Genomic DNA, 12,853 nt, shown 5'->3' with positions numbered 1-12,853 from the left:
TATATCTGTATCATTTAGATCGGTCTTTTTAATATAGGGGTGCACGGTTGACAACCTAACGTTGATGTTAGTTAACACGTTTGTTACTTACTTCAGCACATGTTTGGATGACAAAATTTTGTGTACTAGTTGCTATATCAACATCATAGCCTTTAGAAAAATACCAGCATTTTTTTTTTCGGAAGATACCCATAGACACTTTATTAAACCATAGCAAAGGTAAATTTCTTACTTAAGCTAATTTTCATCTCTATTTTTGTGTTTATTTAAAATAAGACAAATCTGAACATGTTTTAGACCCCGTTTACACGATGGGAAAACGCAGATATTTCCCTGCGTTTTGGCCTGTCATTTACACGAAAACGCCGTTTTTATCCCAGAAAACTATTATTTCTAAAAACTCAAATATCAAATATTCGTTTCTCTAAATACCCGGCTAGGAATTAATAAATATTTAGTGTTTTAACTATGTGGTATAGCTGTGTTTTCATGTGTTTTTAGTCAAAACTCAAAAATGAATTTATATTTAATTATTAAAAATTGTCGTTATTTTATATGAAAACGTTTTTAATTGTATTTTATTTAGAAAATATTTAGTTTGTTTTGTATATTTTTATTAGATCAGATAAGATTTTAAGCTGTCATATGTTATGTTACAACTACCCCACATGTTACAATGTGGCATGAAATCTACTAAATAAACTTATGTGTTGGTACAAAGTTATATTTAAAAGTTTAGAGCAATGAGTTTTTAAGGATTTTAAACACACACACGCACGCACGCACGCACACACACACACACACACATATGAGGCGCCACGTAGGATTTAAATCAAACTTCGCTTATCAATACATACATAACACACGTGCACATACACCTATAAATTACTCGCATATACATGTATACTATTGGATGTTCAAAATACATATATGAAATACACGTGCACACTAATATGAAATCCATACCAATACATATTATGTTAGTCATGAATGCATATACACTTGTGAATAACTTGCATATACATATAAACTTGACGCACGCATACACCTATAAATACTCGCATATACATATAAACTTCCATGCATATAAACATATAAACACTCGCATAACATATAAACTTCCATGCATATACACCTATAAACACTCGCACATACATATAAACTTCCATGCATATACACCTATAAACACTCGCACATACATATAAACTTCCATGCATATACACCTATAAACACTCGCATATACATATAAACTTCCATGCATATACACCTATAAACACTTGCACATACATATAAACTCGATGCGCGCATACACATCCATAAAACACTCGCGCATACATAACGTGGATGTGTGCTTTGTGTAAATATCAACCCATTCTCACTCCCAGGGCGTCAAAAACTGAAGCATGGTCAAGTGCCTTCCGCGTCACAACGGAGACGTCGAAGGTACCCCTAGGCGTCACGTAATTGACGAACAAGGAACTCCATTGATTTCAACGGGTACCCCTAGGCGTCACTTTATTGACGAACAAGGAACTCCATTGATTTCAACGGGTACCCCTAGGCGTCACTTTATTGACGAACAAGGAACTCCATTGATTTCAACGGGTACCCCTAGGCGTCACTTTATTGACGAACAAGGAACTCCATTGATTTCAACGGGTACCCCTAGGCGTCACTCTATTGACGAACAAGGAACTCCATTGATTTCAACTGTTTGCCTTAAAGGTCCCGTTCTATGCCCCTTTTCACAAGATGTAAAATAAGTCTCTGATGTCCCCAGAGTGTGTATGTGAAGTTTGAGCTCAAAATACCCAACAGATCATTTTTTACAGCATGTTTAAATTGACTTTTTTGGGGCTCAGAAAAACGAGCCGTTTCAGTGTGTCCCCTTTAAATGCAAATGAGGTGCTGCTGGACGACACAGGGGGCGGAGCTTCATGAGCTCGTGCTCAGTCTGTCAGGAAAAATTCATCTCACGGAATGATGATAATATCAGAAACTCTCAGTAACGGCGTTCATTTCGAGTCGGACAATAATGCCTACAGAGTCAGATTGCTGTATAGAGATGAAACAGGTATAGTTTAGTAGTTTAATTACGGTTATTATAACGTATTTGTCATCTGCTTGTAGGCTATGTATCCATTATTTATTAATAGCCTACAAGTCTGCTGTCTGAATGATGATCAAACATGTACTGATGAGTTTAATAAAGTTTATTGTACATCACACAAAAGATGAAGCGTCAGTTTTACTTCAGAAAATCACCGTAAGAGCTGAGTAAACACAGTAGGCTAAGTTATAAGAAGTGCGCAAGTAGCCAGTAGAGTTGAGGGAGCATTCCTGTGGGCGGAGGTAAGTCAAGAAACGGTTCTGGTGATGTCACCATGCGCGTAATTTGCACGGGGGTTACGGGGGTTATGACCCCCCCAAAAATCTGATCCAGCTAATATAACCCCCCCCCCCCCCCCCCCCCCCCCATATTAAAATAAATATGAAATATTCCGAATGAATACTTTTGTTCGTTTTCTTTATTTCATTTGCCAGCAAGAAAGATAGTATCATATTTTAAATAATCTGTAATGTACTTCCCGCCCACCGCACCGCCGACTACTTGGTATTACCCAACCCGCTTTCTCTACCAAGTTTGTTCACTATATTGCGCAGTCGCTGGGATGAATGGTTGGAGAAAGCTGACGGTGCATGCTAACGGATGGAAAGATGAAAAAGGACACTGAAAGGCAGCCAGACAACGATTTTTCATTGTTGGTCGACACCATTTTTTACAGTCTATGGTCGACACCAGCCAAAAAGAGGAAAAATCCTGACCAAACGGAGGTGCGTTTCTCAAAGTGTGAGGCGCGGGCGCGTGCGCGGCCCACTGCTGGGGGGGAATAGAGACATGACAAATGGGGCGCGACAAACAGGTTTTGTGCCCATCTTTTTAATTCCTTTATTTATTGACCATACACTCAAAACAAAACAAAGACACATTTAAATGTAAGCCTTGCTGAACCTTTTTACACGTAAGTTTAAAAGTAGTAGCTAGGCTATCACTTTATGGTTCCCATTGCTTGTCACACCGCAGCCACAATAGCGCTGAATGAATGACTGATGATCTGCTTTTATTTCTTTTTATTCAAAATTTCACAAATTTGTTAGCTATAGCAGGATATATCTGATATTCCGATTGTCAAATATGTGCAAGTGGATGTGTTTTGTTGTTTAAACACCTTTATAACGATCGCGTTAGTTGTATGCGCAACGTATTTTAGGTAAGTTATCTTAAAATACCTAAAAACAAAAATACGTAAATTATTAGGAATTTACCACCTCCGGCTCAATTTGAGATTATTATCATTATTTTTATTTTTTTATAATTTTTTTGTTCTTTTTGCAGTTTGCAAAGTGACAAAATGAATCAAAGCACAACTAGTCCACACTTTCCCAGTTTCTGAATTTGATGTTATCAGAGGCTAAATGCAAACACAATTTTTTTTTTATCTACTTTTGAGTCTTATTTCATGCAAAGTGATAATATAATTGCACTTTCATTTTCTCTCTTTGAAAGTTTTTAATGCTGTTATTTGATGTTAAGTTTTTAAAATGTGATGTTAATAAAATACATTTTAACAGATAAACTTAAAGATTTTGTTAGTGGATGGTGAGTTTTGGTGATGCCCACCAATATGTGAAATCTGTTCAGAATAAAGGTGCAAGCTGCACTCCAGTGTGCCACCCTATATTGTAATATTGAGAGTTGAATTGTGCATAATACATTTGCTGCATGTAGGTGCCAATACAGTGATGCAATTGATTAATCTTTAAGTTTTTTTTTTTTTTTAGTTTTTTTTTTATAAGATATTGAACACACAAAAAATCAATTAATTGGAAGCTGCCACTGCTGGCTAGTGCTTAAACACTGTGTCATTATGGCATAAATAGTCAAGTGAACAACTGCATTTACGTTAAGTAGCCTAAATCAGTAAAAGTATCACAATGTATTTCTAAAACAGGAACGGCAAATTACCTTTTACACAAGAAAATTATTCAATAAATAAATTAATAAATATGCAGCGAGTTTAACCCCCCCAATGGTAGACCCAAAGTTACGCCCTTGGATGTCACCAATGCAGGATGTAGAGGGGTGTAGTCCAATCGAGCCGTTTTTTGTAGTCAACTTCTGTTAAATAAAATATCTCGCTTGGCATTGAACTTTGAGCTTTATAATTTTACAGATATTATTTATGCTCTAACAGCAACATTACACACTAACTAAAGTTTGAAACATGGAATCGCATGCAACGGGACCTTTAAGCGTCATATTAAGACGCAAAAGGCAAATAAGGCTACGTCATCGAAATTTTCTAAAGCTCTGGTAAGAAATAAGGCCTAATAAATTTATGTTTTTTATAGCTAAGTTTGTATAGCTACATAAATGTATTTAATGTCCATAAATCCGCTTTTTAATATTATCTGTAGAAGACTTTTATCTGGGCTAGGCTACCTCCAGCAACTCCAAAGCTTTAAAATCCATAACGCATGTGTGTATACATGTATACATACATATACACACATGTACGCAATGTGCATAAAATGTACGAAAAAATATTAAAATACAAATAAATAAATGAATGAATTAATTAATTAATTAATTAATAATAATAAGGATACAGTAGGCCTAAACAATCATTTAATTATGCATTATAAAAACGCATATATATATATATATATATATATATATATATATATATATATATATATATATATATATATATATATATATATATATATATATATATATATATATATATATATATATATATATATATATATATATATGCGTTTTTATAATGCATAATTAAATTATTGTTTAGGCCTACTGTATACTTCTGGCCTGTTTCTTATTGTGAAAAAAAAAAGATTAAAACACACACACATTTATATTTATAGATTTGAGATCTTTAGGCTATTTTTACATTTGATGCCAGGGACATTTATAAATAAATTATCAGCTTGCTATTAATGTTATCTGTAGAATCTGCGATATTACGTGCTTTTACTGTTGTGGTTCTTATGTTGGCCAATCAAAACATAACAAACTCTTACACATAATCAACCGGGTATTTTTATGGAGTAATTGTTGGTTTATAATTAATAAATGTAAAATATTTGTAATATATATATATATATATATATATATATATATAATAAAAGCAATGCCACCAATAATTTTTTTTTTTTTTTTTTTTTTTTTTTTTCTGGCATCCTGTTCTCGCGGTAAGTCCTGTCGCGCTTTCAATGCTATATCTCGTCTTTGCACGGTAGGTTCTGGTTCTTCTGGTACATAATTTAGATAAAGAATTTTTCTTGGAATCATTGTACTTTTTTGTGCATCATGTTCACACGTCTATCAGGGTTGTTATATTTATATATATATTTCATTTATTTCATTTTATTTTATTTTTTATTAAGAATAAAAGCCATACCTAAAACCTATTGACAGGTGCTAATGATACCTGATGATATGCTGCTATAGTGGCCTACATCCATTAGCATGTTAGCATGCTAATACTTTATAATTTGGGGTTTATCAGATACTTTATGACCTGGGATTTGTGTTAGACTGCCGTAATAGACTAATTAACTCAAATGAATAAGAATGTTAAAACTTCGACTAAGATGAAAAGAAGATTTGGTTAAAACTCTAATAACTTGTCATTAACATTTTTTATTAATTCAGATAACTTGTATTATCTTATGTAATATCAGTACTATTTACAATCAATGGCATGTGAACATTAAATCTTTTTATTTTTGTAATATCTTTCTATGTTTTTCCATAGGTTATAACGAACCCAACATCACTTTTAAGAACTCTATCTATCTATCTATCTATCTATCTATCTATCTATCTATCTATCTATCTATCTATCTATCTATCTATCTATCTATCTATCTATCTATCTATCTATCTATCTATCTATCTATCTATCTATCTATCAGCTATATAACGAACCCAACAGCACTTTTAAGAGCTTGTCTATCTATCTATCTATCTATCTATCTATCTATCTATCTATCTATCTATCTATCTATCTATCTATCTATCAGCTATATAACGAACCCAACAGCTCTTTTAAGAGCTTATCTGTCTATCTGTCTGTCTGTCTGTCTGTCTGTGTGTCTGATCTATCTGTCTATCTCTGTTTTGATCTGTGTATCAATATCTCTCTATCTGTCGAGTGTCTATATACAATCACATGATGGACTTTGAGTTAGAAGAAGAGTTGAGAAATACTGATGAGCTCCTTGAAAACTTACAAGCTCGAGAGGTAAAATAAAGTTATTCTACAAGCATTGAGTTTAGTATATTTTCTTAAAATTGTCCTGTTGATTTTATATTAAGTCACAATATTAATTTCACAATGACTGTTACTTTATTGGTCAATAGTATGCATTTATTAACCCTAACAAGACATTAAGTGATATTATATGTCTTGAATTTTTGGCTAGTCTTTTGTTATGCTCTTAGGAAAGACTGTCCAAAAGCAATGTGCAGCCTCTACCCCCACCCCCTACTGTTCAATGGAGAAAGAGGGACAGCCAAGGTGAAATAATTTACAAATATCCAAGAGCCAGAAGGGCAACTGTAGAACGTAAGTATAAGGTACTCACTGTATATGCTCATAAAAATGATATATATGTATAATTCTCCATATGTGAGTCCAGAATCCATGCTCCATATATACTGTATATATTAAGAAGCAATTGTATATATATATATACATTATGTGAAATTGTGCTTCTGTTTTGTAAATAGGACTAGGAAGTGACCACAACAACCTTTCTGGTAATGTTTAGCTACATCAAAATTATGTTGAGTATATGTGTATCTCTTTTTGTTTATTTCTTTCTCACATTTCTTTTTAGCAGGTCCACTTGTTGTAGAAGATGACTTGACGGGTGGCCCTGCAAATACCTCTGAGACAGCTGGTATACACTGAAGCAAAATATTGATTAGTGTTTGATATTTAAAAATTAACTTTTTTATGTAGATGTGAATAATTCCATCCTTAGACTTTTAATGATGGAATTTTGTTCCACCACAACAACCTTTCTGGTAATGTTTAGCTACATCAAAATTATGTTGAGTGTATGAGTATCTCTTTATGTTTATTTCTTTCTCACATTTTTTTTTTTTAGCAGGTCCACTTGTTATAGAAGATGACTTGACGGGTGGCCCTGCAAATGCCTCTGAGACAGCTGGTATACACTGAAGCAAAATATTGATTAGTGTTTCATATTTAAAAATTAACTTTTTTATATAGATGTGAATAATTCCATCATTAGACTTTTAAGTGCATACACAGTTATATACTTTTAGATGTAAATCTTGATTTTTTAGTTTTTTAAATATATGTTTATTAATTTGACTTAGATACCATTCTTGAAGAGCTAAAGAGGCTGTTGGACACTAAGGAAGTTGATGATAATGTTATGCCAATGCAAGATCATCAACCTCGGTCTGCATCCAATGACTGGACCATTAGAACTGAAATGAGGGAGGAGAGATGGAAAGAAGCTAGATCTTCACTTGTGGAGAACATTTTGAAAGGAGAGGATGCAAGTTCCTCATCCTGCCAACAGTGTAGATCAAATGCAGCTATTGTGCGCTGTAGGGACTGTCTCCCTTACCCTTTCCTCTGTGCCGATTGTGATGAGAGAAGACATGGTAGCTTCTTTGTTCTCCATAATCGGGATTCTCTTGTCTCAGGTTTTGTACAACCCTTACCTCCATCCACAGGATTCTGCCAGGAAGCTGGTCAAATTTCTGTTAAACATCTTGGTAAGATAATGTTATGCTTAGTTGTATTGTTGTTTTATTGTGCTCTTAATATATGATGTTTTTAAATATATCTTATTTTTTGCACAGTTCGACTGCTGCCTGTAGAAATACCTGCCCATATTTGTGATTGCAGTAATGGGACAGTCCTTGTTTCTTCAGGCAGGCCCATGACCCTCATCACTATGAATGGAAAGGAATATTTTTGCATCACATTTTTTCTAATATTTATTACCATTTCCTTATTGTCTAATAATTATATGTAGCTTGTATTACTCCTGTAGGCCGTTACAACCTTAGCATGCCTCACTTGTCCTGTGCTTCGTGTGGACATTCACGAGAGACGTCTTTGTCAGAACTTCAGAGGAGTGGTTACTGGCCTGGCAACATCCCTGCAAGTATGCTGTTCACAACAGATGTGCTCGTCTCATTTCAAGAGATGAAAATGGCATCACCAGGGATGTCTTTTCAAGCATTTGTTAAAATGCTTGATGAGAAAACAATTCTCTTTGGTAGAGTAAGTATTTTATTTGTTTTTAAATTTGATTTATCATTAACCACTGGCAAGTAAAATTACTATTTTCTTTGAAAGTAGTAGAAACCTTTTCATGTATAGATTTAACAACTAAGATATTGAATATAGTGAAAATTATATACAATATGATTCTTAATTCAGCTATGTACACTAGCCTTAACTGATGTTAAAGTTAAACTATCCTTTATGATTATCCTTTTAACCTTTTGGAGATTAATTTAAAAGAATATGAGTGCTTTCAATGCTACATATAATCAAACATGTTCTACCCAGTAAAACACCAGTATTACATGTGCTTAATTTTGCAGAGTGGAAAAATATCAGCCAATGTCTTTAGCTGCAGTTTTAATGAATGGGTTGCAGCAAGATATGAAGTGGAAAAGATGTGCCAGGAGGAGTTTTTCACTTGTCCAGCATGCACTCCAGACATGCTAGCTGTATGTGTTGACGGAAATCGCAAACACTATCGGTTTAAAAACACAGCAAGGTACTTTTTTTAAATAAAGTGATTTTCTTAATTTTGAATGATGTGTTAATATACGTTCTTGATGTGTTTCTCGATAGCACAGAGAAAAGAGGATTATTTGACCATATTTTTATACAAAGTGATGTGGAGGTGTCTGACTTTGTGGACTTTGTCCGCAACAACAATGATCACGTAAGTATTTTTATTTATGTTAGCATGATCACGTAAGCATTTTTATTTATGTTGGCAGATATTACTAGATAATTTCTTTTACAGCTTTTCACAAACAATTTTACACATTCCTTAAACTAAATGTATTGCTTAGAAAATAATTAAACAGATCCAGAAGATAAAATATGATGCCCTCTGACAACATTGCTATGTGCATTTTTACATTATGACTACTTCAGATATTTGTGTTCATTGTTTTAAAATTAGCTTGGATTGAAGCAGTCAATGGGTAGTTTTTTAAAGGCCATAATATAACAGTTAACTCAGTCAATATGTACAATACATGGTGAGATGGATTTGTTTGTTCAAAGCATTAATCATTTTTGAGAAATCTGTAAACTCATCTTACAAAAGCTAATGTGAATGTTCTGTAAATATTGAATCTTTTTTGTTGAACATGTGTAAAGTCCTGTCACATTTAGAGTGGTCTATTTAGCATCTCTTTTAAGCTTTTTTAAAATGTTTATAATTTATATGATCTAGGTGTCGGGAAGAGGACTGTGTGGTGCATCACAATGGACAGCAGCAAAAGAATTGGCCAAGAAATCAAGCAGCAAACTGGATGAGGAGGGATTAGAGATTGCTGTCTGTCGCCATGGCATTCTCCTTATGGCCTTAAACATGTTCCGAGGGGAAATTTTTGCGTACCCACTCTTTCTTCAGAAAAAACTTGCAGATATGTCACAAGGGAGCATTACATTTTTCTGTTCAGATGTAGCCTGCAAATACTTCCCATATCTCCAACGTGTGTCTAAACAGTGCCCTGAGCTGCAGTCTTTACTGGACATGCATCCTTTTCTGTCTGTGATGCATGCCAAAGCACACTCACATGTGAGGTATATTGCCGTGCGTTTTAAACATGTAATAATAAGAAGAAATGCACAAATTTTAAATGTGTTGATTTTGTCGGATTTAAAAACTTGTTAGGTCAAGTACAGTGGGGCCTACCAGGAAGGAGCTGGGTCAACTATTGGTGAGGAAGTGGAGCAGGTGAACAGTTTCCTATCTAGAATTGCTGTTACAAGCAAATACATGTCAAAATCAGGTTTGTTGAATTAAGTATGAATAATATAGAATGACTTTTGTTATATACGTACCTCTCATTACATTTTTTCTTATATTTATGTTATAGGCAGAACAGACATGGTTACAACGCAAGCCATGTCCTGGAATAAGCGTAAGGTTCTCAATTTGGGACAAGCTCTAGTTAACAGATATACAAAGGTATAACTTTCTTCTCAGTCACATATTGCAGTTGGGATTTTTAAGTTTTACTCATTTATTCCTATCTTAATTAAAGGTGTAAAAAGTAAATCAAAGTCAATCAGTAGTAGGGGCCGTGTCTACTCATGATAGGGGAGAAGAGAGTGAGAAAAAGAGGGAGGGAAACATTACAAAAGAAGGGAATATCACTGGAAAAAGAGCAATCAAGGGAGGGGTGTGTTTGTTTGAGTTTATTTTAAATATCCAGTGTTTCATAGAAATTGTTTACTGCACCTGTAAATGAAATGCAGGACTTTTTCAACTTGACTTTGTATTTTGTAGACTCAGAAGGCTCTTCAAGTGCAGCAACACACCTTGGAGGCATTGAAGACAGAGCTAACACTTCAAGATGATACTGTTCATCAGTGGGTTTCAGATGTACAGCAATGGGCAGAAGGTATTGTTTTGATTTGCTTTGTTATTATTCTTATTATTGGCAGGTAACACATTAAGCTGCTTTTATGCAATTTCTTGTGTAGAAAATGACCGACACGGGAGTGGTGATACGAGAAGGTTGCAAGAAGAAATAGAGGCACTAACAGTCAGCATCAAAAGGCGTACACAGCGTCTGTACAGTCAAACAGGTGAAACACAAACATTGGGAATTTACCATGCTATTTTTTAACTATTATGTCATTGGATATCACATTGTATATGCATTTATTTCTTTGTAGCTAAAAAAGTGCTGTAATGCTGTAATGTTTTTTTATTTTTTATTTAATTCAGATAGCAACAAGCGACGCCATTCTTTGCGACTCAGAAGGAGTGAGGAAAAGAAGAAGCTAGCTGCTGCAGTGGAAGAATACAACAGCATAGCGGATCCATCCCAGCAGCTTGGCTCAGTCGAAAACTTTTTTACAGCTGAGACTGTTGCTTGGCCTTGGCAAATCCCTTGCAGTACTGGTATGTTCTATATAACAGGGCAATTCAGTTATGTTCATGTTCAATTCACTGAAGACCTTGACCAGGAACAAAATTGAATAGCACTATTCTGTAAGACAAGTCTATGTCATTGTTTTTATGAGCAGGCACTGTATATAATGACTCTTTTGTTAACCTTATTTCAGAATTGGCTCCATTTCTCACCAAGAGGAAGGTGTTTGACAAGGTGATGGCAGTGAGACGCCTTCAGGAAGAGAGAGGTCTAATTTGTAAGGAGATGAAACAGCACTGGACAGTCCTGACACAAAAGATGTCCAAATTTGAAGCACTGATTAATGAGATAAGTTCAAAATGTAAGAAAGTCTTTAAACATTTATTTGCGCTTGTGTATACAGTATATAGCATTGTATTTTTTCTTAATGTATCCTTTTGTTTTTCAGCTCTTTTTCCAACACTGTCTGACACTGCATGCAAAGGTCTCCTCTGCATTGTTCGAAAGAAACATTATGAACTTAGGCATTTAATGCAGTTGGTAAAGGCAGGCTATGTAAAAATTTTCAGCCAACAAGATTTGATGTCTGAAGAAGAGAAGCTTGACCAGGAAGATGACTTGCAAGAGGAAGGGCTCTCAGAAAGCGACAACAGCTCAGATGATGAACAGGATTTTCCTTAAAGGTGGGGTATGTGATTTGCAAAATCAAAAATTTTCATTTCAGTGCTTCTAACTCAGTGGCTGTAAGTGGGTTAGGAATAGGCTTTCAAGTGATTTTGAAAAAATGGCCAAAAAAGAGAATCACATACCCCACCTTTAATAAGGCACTATCACGATTTGTCTGGGAACAGACCGGGGTGTCTTTGAACAATTACCTTATAAATTCCATACGGCTAATATTACATCTAAAAAAAACTACTTTGATGATTACAGTTTTTCTCGATTGTTTACACACATTTTCTGGTACTTGAGACACAATGACCACAACATGTAACTCATTCGCCAACCCCCTGAACCAATTCTGCTGAACTACAAGCTCAGTTCCTGCTTTACACTCAAATTGCACTTCTAAAACACACTTTTTTCAAAACACTACACACAATTCTCTGCTTTTGGCACAATTTTCATGCAGAAAATCTCTTGTTTTCACAAGGAACACACTGCCATTCACATATGCACACTGACTCATCACATGGGCAAACACCTGTCACACAGTTTTACAATTAGCAATCAGAGCTTTAGCATAAAGGGGCAACAGGTGAGCTCTTCAATGGAGCAATGGATGCCAACTTTGGATTTTTTTTTAAATTTTTTTACTGTAACTGTATACAGTAAATTCTTCCGTTGTTTTGTAGACCATGTAGTCCACTGTATGTACAACTTCGTGTTGGTTGGGGTGTACACTGTGTACATTGTTTTTGTGGAAAAAATAAAATATATTTGTTACCGTGTATTTGTGTGTTCTGAGTATAAAAACAATATTCTCAAATATTTTACAACACACTTATGTATGTACTGTCTGTAGTAAGTGTAACACTGAACAAAAAAGGCCTAAGTCATTATGATGAATGGAGAAGTGTTTTCCATTCATCATAGTGTTTTACATTGAGCACATCAGTGTTCAACTGGTTCTTATAAATG

The 12,853-nt window shown here is 34.6% G+C and overlaps 2 protein-coding genes across 2 annotated transcripts; both read left to right on the top strand.

Moving 5' to 3' along the window:
* Positions 1 to 5,931: 5,931 nt before the first annotated feature.
* Positions 5,932 to 10,134, top strand: LOC308695629 (uncharacterized protein; the record flags this gene model as incomplete). Its single annotated transcript, XM_081373814.1, has 13 exons — positions 5,932 to 6,332; positions 6,533 to 6,656; positions 6,821 to 6,850; positions 6,931 to 6,993; positions 7,204 to 7,266; positions 7,439 to 7,675; positions 7,775 to 7,846; positions 7,934 to 8,036; positions 8,129 to 8,360; positions 8,687 to 8,865; positions 8,943 to 9,036; positions 9,559 to 9,906; positions 10,003 to 10,134. Exons 1-13 carry the CDS (start codon positions 6,261 to 6,263, stop codon positions 10,132 to 10,134), a joined length of 1,749 nt encoding a protein of 582 aa, XP_081229940.1. The 5' UTR covers positions 5,932 to 6,260.
* Positions 10,135 to 10,229: 95 nt separating this feature from the next.
* Positions 10,230 to 11,958, top strand: LOC308695753 (uncharacterized protein). The gene is made up of 6 exons (XM_081373948.1): positions 10,230 to 10,299; positions 10,621 to 10,735; positions 10,818 to 10,922; positions 11,065 to 11,241; positions 11,406 to 11,573; positions 11,661 to 11,958. Exons 1-6 carry the CDS (start codon positions 10,237 to 10,239, stop codon positions 11,891 to 11,893), a joined length of 861 nt encoding a protein of 286 aa, XP_081230074.1. The 5' UTR covers positions 10,230 to 10,236; the 3' UTR covers positions 11,894 to 11,958.
* Positions 11,959 to 12,853: the final 895 nt, after the last annotated feature.

The sequence above is a fragment of the Scardinius erythrophthalmus genome (assembly GCF_964197995.2).
Source record: "Scardinius erythrophthalmus genome assembly, chromosome: 9".
NCBI lineage: Eukaryota > Metazoa > Chordata > Actinopteri > Cypriniformes > Leuciscidae > Scardinius > Scardinius erythrophthalmus.
This window is presented reverse-complemented; position numbering and strand designations above follow the sequence as displayed.

What these genes read in the sequence shown, in the direction of transcription:
- LOC308695753 (XM_081373948.1), top strand. Translation starts at nt 10,237, where the DNA reads ATGTCCTGGAATAAGCGTAAGGTTCTCAATTTGGGACAAGCTCTAGTT. An exon ending in TGTACAGCAATGGGCAGAAG is followed by an intron (nt 10,736 to 10,817) that starts GTATTGTTTTGA and finishes TTTCTTGTGTAG; the next exon opens with AAAATGACCGACACGGGAGT. An exon ending in GCAAATCCCTTGCAGTACTG is followed by an intron (nt 11,242 to 11,405) that starts GTATGTTCTATA and finishes ACCTTATTTCAG; the next exon opens with AATTGGCTCCATTTCTCACC.